The following is a 15,429-nucleotide window of genomic DNA, read 5'->3' as shown; positions in this document are numbered from 1 at the left end:
TTTGCCCCTTCACCTGTTAGACCGGGGCAGAGACGAGTTCTGCCGAGACCATCTGTTCTGAGCGCCCAGAGGCACATTGGCTCAGGGCTTCCTGGAATGAGGTTGAAAAGATGAAGTCCTATAAAGCAAGGGAAACTCTGGGGTGAGACGCAGGAAATCTAGGTGCTGGATGTGGCTCTGAGTGATCTTGGGCAAGTCACCTCCCTCCTCTGAGCCTTGGCTTCCTCATCTGTACACTACAGGAATTAGACTCAAATCTTTAGAGGGCCTTGTAGCTGGAATAAAGGATGTAGCCCGTGGGAAGGAAGAGAGAGCAGAGAACATCCCTGAAGAACCTGGCAGAGGTAACGGGCACGAGCAGAATCAAACATTTTAGCCATTCCCACCCACTGCCTGCCTAAGGCACCAGAAAAGAAGAATTTCTCTTCATAAGTATATCTTTGAGGGGAGGATGTACTCCCAGCCAGCCCCAGAGGTCCCTACGTGGTGTCTTCAGTGTTCATGATCAGGAAGTCCCTTCTGGAGCCGAAGCCCAACTCCTGTCCGTGGAGTTGGAGGAGTCTTCTGGTTCCATGTCCTTTCCTCCTAGAAGTTTTAAAGAATTTTCTGCATCCTCCTCCTGATCATCATCTGTGAACTTTAAGTTGGCTTTCAAATCCTTCCCCACCCCCTCTTCACCATCTCTTTGCATCACGCAGGCCCAGACCCTCCCGCTGGTGATTTTGTTCAATATGGTTCCTTTTAGGGACTGTGGGTGTTGGGGCTGGTTGGCATTCCTCAGCTCAGCCTCTTTTTATCTTTGGATTCCATCTATGAAGCCAATCCTCATCACTCTTTGGCTGGAGGAAAAAAACTGGGAAGGCAAGTTCCAGCCCTCCACGTACCCTCAATCCATCCTTCTCAGAAAGTTCAGACTCTAAGGGGTGAGGCCCCTTCATTTCAGGGTGGGCACTGCCTGCCCCTCAAATACCTGGCCCTATCGGGAAGGTGGGTCAGAAAGAGAGGTAGCAGATACTAATAGAAAGAGAAAAGGGGTGGGTGGCAAAACTGGTAAAGGGAGAGAGAGGAAGAATTTCCTTCATCAAGCAAAGGAATGGAATTGGGGACCCCCTGAGGAAGGAGGAGGGGAAACAGCAGGACATCAGAAAGAATGAGAAGCCTGATTGGACACATGCCTGCCTGCCTGCTTGTCCTGCCTGGCTTGCCCCACTGCCGTCAACCTTTCCATCAGAGTGCCTCTCTCTGGACGCTGTAGGGCTCCATTTGGAACCAAAGGGCATCTAAAGGGTAAGGTTCAAGGTTGGAGGCCTCAGGGCCACAGGTGTGCTGATGAGGGGAAAGAGCTGGGGCTGGGACTGGGGCAGGGAGGATGGAGGGAGTCCAGGCCCCTAGCCAGAGAAGTTGGAGGAGGCTTCTGGTTGGGCAGCAAACTCTGCCTTAGGAATTTGTCTAAAATTCATGGAGTTTGGTTTGGAGTGAGTTATGGGAAGTGAGGTGAAGTGTCCCCCTTTGCTGCTTCTAGGGGCTTACCCCCTTTACCCAGCTGAAATTGAGGAGGAGGGTCTACTAGAAATGTGTGCAGGGGCTTTGGGGGGGCCATGTGATCAGTCACACGCCTGCCATGTCTGCGTATCCACTCTGCATGGATGCTTCCACGGCCACACCACACACCTGTCTCTGCCCTCCCGTACAATGTGGGTGAGCTAAATGAGTGAGCATTCATACTCACGTGAAATGCACTCACACATACACAGATGTACAGCTATCCAAGGAACTTTCTGGATGTGGATACCCTCTCACAACACACAAAGAACTCTGGTTTCTAGAAACATGTTTGCAAAAAGTTGCATCTCTCCATCTATTTTATGAACTAACATTCTTTACATTGCATATCAACTTGTAAGTCGGTGTCTCCAAATAGATGAGGTGTTCCTGAGAAGGGCCACGCCATGTTCCTTTCTGTACCCCCAGAAGCAAGTCCAGGGTCTGGAACTTAATGAGTACCCCATACGTATTTGTTGAGTGAATGCATGGATGAGTAATTCTCTCTCTCTCTCTCTCTCTCTCTCTCTCTCTCTCTCTCTCTCACACACACACACACACACACACACACACACACACATACAAACACACAAAGACTCCTTGAGATGGAGGTTTCCCTAAATCTAGTGACTAACAGTTATGTTTCGCATGCGTGGTTAAGAGAATATCTGCACAGATGCAGAAGCGTGTGCCGGGTGTGCAGGGGGGCGCAGGGACCAAGGGCTTTCGTGAGCGTGTCTGTGCTGGGGAAGCAGGACTACGTGGGTGTCTGCATGTGCTGTATGAGATGACACCAGTGTGGGTGCGTGGAGGGGGTGCCGGGGGTGCCCCCGGCACAGCCCAGCCCTCAGGGAGCTTGAGCACGGGTGAAGGTGCAGAGTAAGCGTGCGTGATGCTTGCTGGGAAGGGGAGCAAGTTCGCAAGCCATTCCCACAGACAGCTGCCCTTCCCTTGCCCCCTCCCCAGGTGGGTGCTGGAGTGATTCAGCCACTTCTCCCCCACTCCCGCCCCAGGCTCTCATGAGGCTCTCCGTGTGGTTGCTGAGCCTGCTGGCCTTGGTGCTGCAGGAGGCAGGGCCGGCTTCTCTCCCGAAGGAGAGGAGGAGGGGAGCAGAGCAGGGCCACGGGGAAAGCCATGCTGTCACCCAGCCGCATGCGGGGAGCTACCTGGGGAGCCTGGATGACTACGGGGAGGTCATTGACCTGAGCAACTACGAGGAGCTGGCAGACTACGGGGACCAGCTGGCTGAGGTGAGGGACACAGCAGACCGGCTGCATGCCCTTCAAGACCAGGCCCCTGGCCCCTCTCCACCAGCCCCAAGATGCAGGCTTCTCAAGCCTCCTACTCTCTGTGAGAGGCAAATTCTTGACCCTCCTGAGGATGTTGTCGCTTACATGGTACTAAGAAAGAGGACACAAACCTCCAAGTAGTCTATTTGTGCAAATTGACAGGATCTCCCCCCAAAGTCATACATCCCTCCCCAGGCTGTCAAGTGTGACAGCATATCTCATTGGGGCGAGGGTCAGCAAAGTCCTCATAGCTGCCCCCCACAAAAGTAGATACCACCCTCGTCTCTTTTCTTAGACAGTTCTCCAGTTTGAAGCCTCCACTGTGGCGGGTGTGAGCCTGGTAGTGTGGAGGAGCACCAGCTTAGGGAATTGGGGATCCAGCTGCTAGCTCTGCCTTGGCACCGACAGGCTCCCTGATCCAAGTCCCTCCCGTCTCTGGGCCTCTGTTTTCTCATCTATCTAGTGAAGATGTGGTCTGATGCTCTTTAAGATCTCTTCCTTGCTCATTCTTTGTGCTGTCCCTCTGCCCTCAATCACAGTGACTCTTTGCAAGTTTGAGATGGGTCACTGAGGTTTCTAAAACCCAAAGTTAAGTCCTTTGGGGCCAAAATTCAGCCTATTGTGTGCTATGTGCTATGTCTTCAGGTTAAGGAGACCAGCTTGGCACCTCCAACCAGGATCAGTCCCACGCAGAGCACTGTGGCTCCAAGGACACCCTTGTCAAACCCCGCAATGACCAAGCCTATTTTGCCAGGCCCACTGGGCTCCCCAACTAGCCTTGGTAAGTGCACAGTCAAATGGTTATCTTATCCATAGGTCCAAGGTCCAACAGCCATGACCCAGCACCAGGTGGTACCCAAGTAGAGTGTGGTCAGGAGTGGGGATGGAGTGTCAAGGCTGGTGCCTAATGTCAGGGAGAGAAGGAGAGATAGCTGCCATAAAAACAGGAAGCGAGGGGAGGAAGAGGCTGGCTTTCCCAAGCAAAGCAACACAAGAGCTGCCTATGCCCCAGCAAAGCCACCCCACCTTAGTTAACAGCATCACTCAGGGAACAGGTTGAGTGGTGATTAGATCAGAGGCAATTAAAAGCCTGGAGAGAAGAATAAATAACTTTGTGGCTGTCCCTTGGCATGGGGGCAAATGAAGCAGTCACACTGCTTTCAGCTTCGCATTCACCTCCTCGGTAGCCAGTCTTCTTTCCCTCCCCAAAGCCTTCCTGGAGCCTGGGATGCTGGCATGGTAGGCGGTGAGGGCTTAGTACTCTGCTGGGGATCAGAAACTGGGGCAGAGGAAGGAAGCAGCTCATTTTGGACCTGCTTGCACGCAGCATCCCTTTTCTCCTCTTAGGGTGTTTCTCAGGGTGCTCCTGGGGGACTGGGACATCAGCCAGAGGCCTTCGGTCAGGATCCATGACCTTGCAGAGATTGTAAAGGGCCTTCTCTGGACCTGTCACTTAAGGCCTTGGGATAGGAAGGGCCCTGGGGACCCTGCTTTATCAGTCCTGCTGGTCACCGCTGGCTGGGAACTGCTGCTTCATCTTGGGGCTGTTCCTGCTACCATAGTGCTGCCTTGAGTCGAGCTAATCCTGGCGTCACAGAAATCTCTGTCTTATAAGAGCAAGTGACACAACCTCCTATACTGTTCCGTCGTGTGAGCCAATATAGTCTTCCCAACATTTTAAAGCCAGTCTGAGTTGGATGGACTGGCCTTAGTCCCATGAGTGCTGGATGAAGAAATGGGGTCATGGACTAAGAATAGGGGTGGGCTCTTTCCTGATAGAAAATTGGGATGCTGCTGCCGTAAGAAGGGGAGATGGTGCTGAGCAGGCACTGTCCGCCCCGTCTGGGCCTTATTGTGCTTCTCAGAGCTGCAGAGAACATGTCCAGCTCTTCCTCCCAAAGGCAGCTGGCAGACCCAGCAACCACTGGCTATTGTACTTGATTCTGGCTTTATTTCATCTTTACTGTTCCTGTTGGGACCAGACAGGAGACCTATGGGAAAAAAGGCCACTAGATATCCTGGAAATGCTCACATAGACCCAGGAACACCTACAAAGGACCAGGTCTGGTGAAAGTACTGAGTAGTAACTAAGGGTGAACCTGATTCTCTTAGGTTGAGGACTGAGTGACGGGCTGAGAGTAGGCATTAGTACATTCTGGGTGCATCATGCCAATTGGTTCTAGACAGCAACCCAGAGGCCATCAAGAGGACACAGATGTCCATGGCTCAGATACTCCCTGGGGCAAGAGCCATTGGCTTCAGAGGCTGAAGGGAGTCTGATCAGGGGTCTCCCTTTGTTCTGTCTTCCACCTGGGCCAGACCTGCCCACCTGCCTGGTCTGCGTGTGCCTCGGTTCTTCTGTGTACTGTGATGACATTGACCTACAGAACATTCCTCCTCTTCCCCGGATGACCACCTACCTGTACGCCCGCTTCAACCGCATCAGCCGTATCAGGACCGCAGACTTCCAAGGGCTGAGTATGTAATGCCCTGAGAAAGAGGAGAGGGGGCCAGGCAGAGGGGACCACCAGGGTCCTTTTCCTTGCATCTGGCCACATGAACAGTGCCCAGACACGGTTAGCCCCCACCTGTGTTTGCCTTTCCCTATTAGTCCTCAGTCTTTCCAGTTGTCAAAGGAAACCATCCCCCAAGTCCTTCTAACTCCGTTCCTTGAAGAGTTCAAGTGGTGGAAGTGATCTGTTCTTGTTTGTTCTCCCTGAAGATCTGGGAAGTGGGGACGGATGAAGCCAACATTTTCAGGTTGCCCCAAACAAGTCACTCTGCTGGCCTCTGGACCAGCTCCTCCTGCACCTACTGATGCTGTTGGCTGCTCTATGTCTCGTGTCCTGCCCGGGATAGGAGATCTGGGCTCTGCTCCGGTTTCCACTGCCAACCACCCACAGCCTTTCCAGCCCTCAGCGCCCGTAGTGAGAACTACTGAGTGCAGGTGGTCCAGGGGTTCCTGGGCTAGCTGGAGGTCTCTTCCAGTAGGGTCCCAAAGCGGGCAGCCCAGAATCCAGGGAAAGGTACTGAGGAATCCCAGGGCTTTTCCAAGGGGTCCTTCAGACTGTGATTTCTTCTGGTTTGGACCTGCTGCAGGGTGAGAGCTGGTTAGAATTCCCTTATCCTGAGATGGATGGAGCAGGATAACCAGGTACATCCAGTAGGGAGCAAGGAAAGATAATGCATCCAGTATCTTTCTCTGTTCTCTCCCAATGTCCCTCAGCAAAACTGAAAAGGATCGACCTCTCCAGCAACTTCATCTCCTCCATTGATAATGATGCCCTCCACTTGCTGCCTGCCCTGCAGGATCTGATCCTCCCAGAGAACCAGCTGGTGGCTCTGCCCATGCTGCCCAGTGGCATCGAATTCCTGGATGTCCGCCTGAATCGGCTCCGGAGCTCAGGGATACAGCCTGAGGCCTTCAGGGTGAGTCGGGGCCTCAGACCACCACACACCATCTGCCCCCACTCACACCGAGCACGGTGCCCTCCAGGGTGTTATTGGGTCTAAAAAATCCATGCTTAGTTTTCATCCTTTTCTGTTTGTTCTTTGGGTTGGAAGAAACGGAATTCTGACTCACAAAAAGGATGTTTTATAGCAGGCCATTCCAAGAGCTTCCTTGAATGGGAAACTCAGTACTGTCAGGCCTCACGAGCCTGTTACTGGGAATGGAGGGCCAGAAACCAAGGTCAGTGACTCTCCCTGTGCCTCTGAGGGGCACACGTCTCCGTCTGGGCTTCTCGCTCTGCATCAGCTCCTTTCGCCTCTACCCACCAGCATCCTCAGCACACTCCCAGGATCTGCTCCCAGAAACTCCAGACCTCTCCAAATACCTATGGCTTTGACTTGCAAAAGTGCTAACTCTAACCCTAACTCCTGTGTGTCATTCCACCCTCCCAAACCCATCACCAAGTGACAAATCATTGTCTATCATCAAGCTCTCAAGAGACTCAATCCAATGGGTCCTTGGCTGTCTAGTTTTGGTGGGAAGGGCTAAGTTATAGGATGCAAATATGGCCCCCTGCAATTATCAAGAATACAAGTAAAAATAAATGTTGGCAAGGATGTGGGGAAAAGGTTTACTCATACATTGCTGGTGGGACTGCAAATTGGTGCAGCCCCTCTGGAAAGCAGTATGGAGATTCCTTAGAAAACTTGGAATGCAACCACCATTTGACCCAGTTATCCCATTTCTCAGCATATATCCAAAGAATTTAAAATCAGCATACTACAGTGACACACCCACATCAGTGTTTATAGCAGCTCAATTCACAATAGCCAAGGTATGAAACCAACCTAGGTGCCTTTCAACAGATGAATGGATAAATAAAATGTGGTATATATACACAATGGAATATTACTCAACCATAAAGAAGAATGAAATTATGGTATTTGCTGGTAAATGGATGGAATGGAGAATATCATGCTAAGTTGAAATAAGCCAGTCCCAAAAAACCAAAGGCCTAATGTTCTCTCTGATGTGCAGATGCTAACCCAAAACAAGGGAGGGTGGAGAGGGAAAGAAGATCATTGGATAGACAAAGGGGAATGAAGGGAAGGGAGGGGGGATGGGAATAGGAAAGACAGTGGAATGAATCAGATATAACTTTCCTATGTTCCTATATGAATGCACGACCTGTGAAACTCCATATCATGGACAACCACAAGAATGGGAAGTTATATTCCATGTATGTATAATATGTCAAAATATATACTACTGTCATGTATATCTAAAAAACAACAAATAAAATTTTTAAAAAATATGGCCCCCTGGGACAGGGCTAGGAAGAATGGAGGGTGCAGTTCCACTGAAGTAGTGAAGCAGAGTGTGGACAAGACTGACCCCCTCCAAGTATGCTGGTAGAATCATTAGGAATGGCCTTCAAAAGCCTATTACTCGTTCTTCAGTCTTTTCTTCTTCATTTGGACTCACTTTCAGTGTCTGTCTATCTCTCTTAAGTACAGTCATCAACACCAGGCCACATATAGAATGGGGAACTTCTAAGGTGATCTCACCTAGTGACACTGTAGCCTTTTTAGTTCATGTAAGTACACTCCATGGTGCTCGTACAATCACAGAATCACCTAATGCTGCATCTCCCAGTCGTTCAGCAATGCATGACTATGGTAGGCTCTTTTGGCTGTTTAGATGCATCAAATAGACAGGTGCATTGGTGCTCACCTGTAATTCCAGCAGCTCAGGAGGCTGAGACAGAAAGTCTCAAGTTTGAGGCTAACCTGAGTAACTTAATTAGATCCTGTCTTGAAATACAAAATAAAAAGTGCTGGGGAGGTAACTCAGTGGTAGAGTACCCTGGGTTCAACCCCTGTACTAAAAGAAGAAGAAGAAGGAGAAGGAGAGGAGGAGGAGAAGGAGGAGGAGGAGAAGGAGGAGGAGAAAGAGAGGAGGAGGAGGAGGAGGAGGAGAAAGAGAGAGGAGAGGAGAAGAGGAGAAGGGGGTGGGAGGAAAGAAGCATCCAGTAAGTCAAGGCAGCTGCCGTTTAGAAATGGTGCAGGCATGGACATGCCTGCTCTCTCTCCTCTCCCAAACACCTTCGCCCTCAGTCTTCCGGGTGCAGTGGTCCTGGGGGCTGAGGTGCAGAACACTGTGCCAGTAGCCCTGCTGCAGTGGAAAGCAGAACCCTCCTCCTGTGCGTGTTCGGGCCGCAGCCTTCCCGTCTCAAAGCCAAGAGCTGGGGTCCCGTGATCACAGAGCTCCCTTGCTGCGCCTTCCGAGCTAAGAAACAGCCTGTGTTTAGAGTAGGAGGACTTCTTTGCCTTGACTTGGGCTGTTTCCTCAGTCCAGGGGAAGGCAGGGGCTTTGGAACCAGAGGGACCTGGGCTCATGGGTGAGTCACCTCACCTCTCCAATCTTGCTTCCTCATCTGCAAAATGAGGGTGATAACACCTACTTGACACAGTGGCCGCAGGATTAAGTAAAACGGCATTTACACAGAGCCGGGAAGACTGATGAGATAGCAGATACTCCATGAATGGCAGCTATTATTCTTCATTGCTCTTTGAGCCCCAAAAGGCTTATCTCTACCCGCATCCTTCTCTCATTAGCCTACCTGATTCTGACGGGGCTCTCGCACTTGCTCACCGTTGGTCTGGATGTGCCTTGGGTTTTCGTTCTGCTGCTCTATCTCCTGAGCGAGTTCCATGCATCTGCTCCAGGGTTGGCATGGGGAGACTTTTCACTGGGGGGAAAAATCCATTCTGATGGCAGAGAAGTTGAGGCTGAGCTGAAATGTCCCCTGGTCCTCCCTTCTGCCCTATCCCTGTCCATCCCCCGCTCCTTCCAGCTGTCACTAACAGCCCCTACCTTGCCTCTAGCTGCCTGCACCTCAAAAGCAGCAGCATCTGGATAGGTAGAGTTAGTGTGTGTAAGCTCCTTACAGAGCCAAGCTGCCCCCACAAAGCACCCACTACAGGGCCCAGCACATAGCTGAGGCTCGGTGACCCCTGAGTGAATGGAATGGGCTCACCCACCCTGGCCTTATTGGGAACCTCCTCTCTGCCAGAGCCCGAGGGGACCCACCAGCCTCCCATGCTCTCTGTGCCCCTGCAGGCGCTGGAGAAGCTGCAGTTTCTCTACCTGGCAGACAACCTGCTAGATTCCATCCCCTGGCCTTTGCCTCTGAGCCTGCGCTCACTCCACCTGCAGGTGAGAAGCCTCAGCCACGGGGAGGGTGGACAGCAGGTAACGGGGCAGAGCCCCACAAGGCCTGGGCAACAGGGCTGTGTGGGAGGCATGCTCTCATCTAGATGATGGTCCATGGCTCCTGTTTGATGTTCTCCATTTCTTCCTTGGAAGACGCTTCCTTTCCTCTGTATCTGTATCTCGCCTCATCCGCCTGCTTTTCTTTCTGTTTCTCTTCTTCTCTTCCGATCACGGCCTCCTTCCTTCCTTCTCCCTTCATCCTTCATCCCACTTCATCTCTCTCACCTCTCTCCCTGCTTGGTGTCCTCTTCTCATCCCTCATGTGCTCTGGGCTCTGGTGCCTCGGCTTCCCCGAGTGCACAGGAAAGGCAGGGCTGGTGGGAAAGGCTGGCGGTGCCTTCAGTGCTGCCTGGGACCCAGGCCTCTAGGAGGGTGCTCAGCTGCTGCCCATTCTTTCCAGAATAACATGATAGAGACCCTGCCAAGAGATGCCTTCTGTGACCCTGGGGAGCACAGACACATCCGCAGGCAACTGGAAGACATCCGGTTGGACGGCAACCCCATCAACCTGAGCCTCTTCCCCAGTGCCTACTTCTGCCTGCCCCGGCTACCCGTCGGCCGCTTCTCCTAGTCTCCCTCCCTCTGTTCCAGGTAGAAGCACTCGGAGGCCCTGGAGGCCACATAGAACCTGTGGTCTCCTGTGTCTAAACAGCAGTCTTCATCCCAGGCATTAGACAGCCTCGTGATCCGGTTGCAAAAAATCCCCACCTCACCCCCCACTACACACACACACACACACACACACACACACACACACACACACACACCCCAGCAGTGTCCTGCAGTAGCCAAATCTGCATTTCTCCCTCCTCTTTCTTTAACACCTTATGGCTCCTGGCTCAGAGAACAGCAGTGTCTGCATCAAGATCTTTTCCATGTTCCCCATCCCTCCCATCCCCACAGAATGCCAGGAAAGCCATGAAGGAGGAGGAGGAGAAGGAAGAGAGAGAGGAGGTAGAGAAATGCAGCAGAGGACGGAGCGGGAAGCAGAGAGCAGGAGAAGCAGTGGTGTGTTGGAACCACCCTCACTATGAGGCTTGCAGGGACAGATTGAATTTTCCAGAATTCTGCAAATCAGTTATTAAACAGTCATTATGAAAAATTAAATTGTATAACCCTACAATTGAACATATTATATCAAAATATATCAATGTAATAAACACTCAAAACTCACCACTTCTCAATTATTTTATTATTAATCACACTCCTTAAGTTATTTATGTGTGAGATATCTGTGTGGTGGAGATTTCATACGGTGATGCACTACTGGGCATCTTTTCCCAACTCGTTGTTTGGTGACATCATGTTGGCTACGTGACATTGGTCATGTTAAGAGATTTACAAAATGTTACAAATTGAGGTTTTCTTTTTTTTTTTTTTTTTAGAGAGAGAGTTGATTGCTAAGCTTGCCAGCACATCAATGAAAAGAAAAAAATAAAGCCAGGCATGGTGGCACAGACCTATAATCCCAGCAGCTCAGGAGGCGGAGGCAGGAGGATTGTGAGTTCAAAGGCAGCCTCAGCAACTTAACGAGGCCCTAAGCAACTCAGCGAAACCCTGTCTCCAAATAAAAAATAAAAAGGGCTGGGGATGTGGCTCAGTGGCTAAGCATGTCTGGATTCAATCCCTGGTACCAAGGTGGCAGGGGTGGAGAGGGAGAAAGAGAATAGCTATTTAAACTATCTGTCTCTATAGAACTGCACTACTTGGGTTGAGTAGGGTTTCTATAGGGTGTTCCTTAATTTTTTTTCAGTACTGGGGATTAAACCCAGGGGTGTTTAACCACTGAGCCACACGCCCAACACTTTTTTTTTTTTTATTTGGAGACAGGGTCTCACTAAGTTGATTAGGCTAGCCTCAAATTTGTGATCCTCCTGCCTCAACCTCCCAAGTCTCTGGGAGCCTTCCTTAATTTCTTGCTCTTCCTAGGCTGGGACCTGCTGTTAAATTTGGAGGGAGCCAATCAGAAGATGGAGAACTGATCCAACTCTTTACCTGGACACCCTTTTGGTAGTGCTGACATTTACCCTGCCTCACCTGCCAGTCTCTGAGTCTGGCACTACCTACTGGTTTCTGGCCACTGGGGTTGCCGTCCTTCCCGACCTCCTGCATGTTCCACCACCAGAGGGCAGCCTTGTGCAAAGATAAATAAATAAATAGAGCAATTACTTACCTGCAGCCTTTTGGAGCCTGAGCGGGGCCTGCTGTGCTGGGAGGCTGGGAAGAAGGGAGCCATTGTTTCTTGAATAATAAGTAGGGATGGAGATGCCCCCCCTTTCCCTGCTTCTCACAGGGAGGCTTTGGGCAGGGAGCATGTGATGGATGGTGTTGGGCATCAGGTGTGGGCTGAGGCTTGGAAAAGGAGTGGGGCCGGCAATGCCTTTACTCATTCAGCAGGGGTTTTACAGAGCACCTACCTGCTGGATGCCAGACATTGTTACATGCTGGTGATAAGATGGTGTGCGACAGAGACATGTTCCTTTTCCTCTGAGGACTTAGACTTGAGTACAGAAGACAGGTGTTGAGCGAATCATCACACAACCAACCACACTGTTCAACTGATGGTCAGTGCTGTAAAGGGAAGAGGGAACACTGCAGGAGCTTACGAGAGGGGGTCCAAGTCTAAGGGTCTGGAAGACCTCCTCGCAGAATTGACATTAAAGCCGAAGGCTAAGATGGAGTAGGAGTTAACCACGCCATGGGTTGCCAAGGCAACCACTTAAGGTCCCAGGTGGTCCTTGAGTCTGGAGGGACAGGTGTTTCTTGTGGCCCACATGGAAAAGAACCCGTTTATCTACCTCCCCCACCCCTGTCTAGCACTTCACTAAGAACTTTGGATCCTCATGACAACCCTGTAAGAAGTCGGGGATTATTATTCATATTCTTCAGATGAAGAAATTGACATTAGAAGAGATAAATCACTTTCTGTCAGTGGGAAGTCTTGGAAGTGGTAGGAGGTGCCCTTGTGCCTTGGCTGTGGGGCCTGCCTTCTCTCCTGGAGACTCCTCACCCCATGCAAAGACTAGGCAGGCAGGAAGCTAATAGCTCCTCACCTTTTAGACAGTGAGCTCTCCCTAGCTCCCAAGCATGTCAGCAGAACCTGGTGTGTCTCTCTCTCTCTCTCTCTCTCTCTCTCTCTCTCTCTCTCTCTCTCTCTCTCTCTCTCTTTCTCCCTCTCTCTCTCCCTCTCCCTCTCTTTCTCTCCTAGTTCTATTCCTTTCCATGCCCCACATCTCTTTCACATCCTGCTCTCTTGGATTATGGGCTCAAGATTCCAAACTGAAAGAGACCCTCCGTTGAAGGAACCCCCCCCCCAAAAAAAAAATGTAAAGATTTTCCAGAATGGGGCTCCTGGTGCTAGAAGCTGTGTGACACCCAGATGCCCCTGGTGAATCTGTACATATAGAAAGTCATCGGCCCCTGCTCTGCTGTAAGAGAAGGGGACTAGCAATTCCAGGGCTCCTGGAGTTTGCTCACTTCATTTAATCCCGAGAAGAACCCTAGACAACGGGACGCTTTCTCCCTGCTGCTGAAGAGGAAGCTAAACAGCAAAGAAGCAGTAAGGCCAAAACTCAAACCCAGGTTCCTCTGACAGGGGTGCAAAGTCCTGCTCTTACACCATACCCTGGGGTGGGTGCTGGGTTCAAGTGCCAGTCAAGAAGGCAGCTGCCACTGTGTGTTCCCAGGCCTCTGTGTGCTGGGAGGGTTTCCCCAAGGCCGCGCCTCTGCAGCTGTCTCCTGACTAATCCCCCATTTTTGACTAGGGAAGCCCAAGGAATAGAAAGAATGCCCTTGTTGGCTGTGTCCCTGAAGAAATTCTATACAGAGCATCTGTCCCTCACCCCAGGGAAGGGAGGGGACCAGCTCGCTCCCAGCAGCTGTTACATCTTGGTCTGATGTTGGTAAGGAAGGCGTCTTCCGCAGGATGAAAGGAGCTAGGGCTGGGCCTTGGTGAGGCGGGTGGAGAGCTCCTGCCAGCCCGGAGGAGGCCCACTGTCCTGCAGTGGTAAAGACGGGGAGAATGGTTGGGAGAGTAGGGCCACCCGTCACTGGAGGGAAGAGGGGACTGCAGGGCCCGTCAGGCCCAGCACACACCGGCAAGCAGTCTAGGTTTGCTTAGGATCTCCCTCCTCCAAGAGCAGGACTTGCCCCACCTCACTAACCCGGCTCCCCGCTTCTCCCGCAGCCAAGGGAGAGTAAATTTGCAACTAGGCCCTTGCACCTGCCCATCCTCAGCTCCACAGTCCCCCCTCACTCTGAAGCTTCCACAGCAAGGCCCAGGGCTGAGGAGGGAATGGAGGGCGGAGGGGCTAGAGCCAGGGGGGTTTCCTCACTCTGACCTCGCCTAGACCTCCTTCCTGCTTCCTCTTCCTTCAGTTTCCTCCCAGGGAACAGTAATCTCTTTCTCCTAGGCTGCAAATTTGCGCTTTAAGGAGCTCTTTTACATATGGGATCAGATTCCATAGTCCCCACAACTCTGGGAGGAAGGAATTATCCTCCCTACTGTACAGATAGGAAATGGGGGGCTAAGTGCTTTGTCCAAGAGAAAGATGACAAACAACATGTGACATCAAAACAAGGCGGGCGGGGTTGTGGGGACAGCTCCACCTCTGGGGAAATCCTACCAGAGAGAAAGGAAACCTCATCTCTAGCACCTGCAGCCGTGGTTTAGTAGCCCCTGAAGCAGGTTGCTCCTTGCGTTCTGTTTTTGTTTTGGCAAGGCAGAGCCGGCGCTGACCCCAGGGCCTAGTGCATGCCAGGCAAGCACTCCACCGCTCCAAAGCCCCGAAGAACTGAAAAGCAAGCTCTGAGGAGGGCATACCCCGGGCTGGAAGAGGGCGCCTGCCTGAGTTGGTGACCCCAGCAGGATCAGGGCCAGCATCCTCAGGGGGTGCATGGGAAGGAAGGATCTCGACCCAGGAAAATCCCAGGGCTCAAGGACATATCTCTCCTCACCCCCACATGCCTGTGTCTGTGGCCTTCTAACTTTGTCCTGGAGGAAGGTCACAGACATGAGGTGACCAAGGCTCTGCCGGTCTCCCAGTCTAGATCCTCCTTCCTCCAGCCTGCCCCCTCCTCCCCGCCACCAGACTCCAGCTAGGTGAAGCTCTTTCTCCCAAGGGCCTCTCTCTCTCAAGGTTCTCTGGGCTGGCCCGCAGACTTTAGTCTCCAGCAGCCAGATCTCACAAGCTTCCCTCCCGTGTCACCGGCTTGGATGAGACGCTCTGCGTGGCAGGAAAGTGCCTGTTTATTTCACCATGTCTCCTTGCCCCACCCCCAGCCCTCCGGGGTGACAAAGCATCAGGGGCCCCTCCTTCCACTGCAATGAAATGCCTCCTACTCCTTGTCTTCGGCCTCCCCCAGCCAGTCCAGCCCTTCTGGACACGTGGCCCTGGGCAGGGTGCGCACCCCTCCTGAACCCGCACCCCCTGCACGCCCCGCCCTCCTGTGCCCCAGACACTGGGGCAAACAGCTCTTCTTCTGTTCCTATGCCACTGGTCCCAGTCCCAGCCAGCCTTCCAAATTCTTCTCTCCTGCGTGTCTCAGTTCCGAAGCAGGAGGGAGTGGAAGTGCTTCTGCGAAGGGACTGTGAGCAAGGGAGTGAACACTGGAATGAGAGTCCAGGCTCCTGAGTTTGACAGTTTGGTGCTCTGTCTTCCTGTGGGACATGTGACAAAATCAGCACCTTCCTGGTGGAGCTTCCTGTCACTCAATCATATCCAAGCCCAGGGGGCACAGTGCCTGTCCCTACCCTATTAGATTTCAAGTCCGAGAACAAAGACCAAAGCTTCTCCTACCTACTGTCCCCTGTAGCACAAACCCACTCGGACAAAAAGGTATCTGATGGTGATGGAAGCAGACGGGGGAGAA

At 52.0% G+C, this 15,429-nt stretch overlaps 1 protein-coding gene and 2 long non-coding RNA genes across 3 annotated transcripts; 1 reads left to right on the top strand and 2 right to left on the bottom strand.

Moving 5' to 3' along the window:
* Positions 1 to 2,561: 2,561 nt before the first annotated feature.
* On the top strand, positions 2,562 to 10,653 carry OPTC (opticin; the record flags this gene model as incomplete). Its single annotated transcript, XM_079107852.1, has 7 exons — positions 2,562 to 2,792; positions 3,477 to 3,612; positions 5,151 to 5,309; positions 6,058 to 6,260; positions 9,406 to 9,501; positions 9,959 to 10,149; positions 10,462 to 10,653. 6 exons carry the CDS (start codon positions 2,562 to 2,564, stop codon positions 10,127 to 10,129), a joined length of 996 nt encoding a protein of 331 aa, XP_078963978.1. The 3' UTR covers positions 10,130 to 10,149; positions 10,462 to 10,653.
* LOC306642240 lies at positions 8,296 to 9,474 on the bottom strand. The gene is made up of 3 exons (XR_013758445.1): positions 9,433 to 9,474; positions 9,160 to 9,197; positions 8,296 to 9,053 (listed from the first exon to the last, which is right to left on the bottom strand). It is a non-coding gene; the product is annotated as an uncharacterized lncRNA (long non-coding RNA).
* Positions 9,609 to 13,928, bottom strand: LOC306642239. Its single transcript, XR_013758444.1, has 5 exons — positions 13,722 to 13,928; positions 13,444 to 13,556; positions 11,976 to 12,129; positions 11,732 to 11,775; positions 9,609 to 9,976 (listed from the first exon to the last, which is right to left on the bottom strand). It is a non-coding gene; the product is annotated as an uncharacterized lncRNA (long non-coding RNA).
* Positions 13,929 to 15,429: the final 1,501 nt, after the last annotated feature.

This window comes from Sciurus vulgaris, assembly GCF_902686455.1.
Source record: "Sciurus vulgaris genome assembly, chromosome: 12".
Taxonomy (NCBI): domain Eukaryota; kingdom Metazoa; phylum Chordata; class Mammalia; order Rodentia; family Sciuridae; genus Sciurus; species Sciurus vulgaris.
This window is presented reverse-complemented; position numbering and strand designations above follow the sequence as displayed.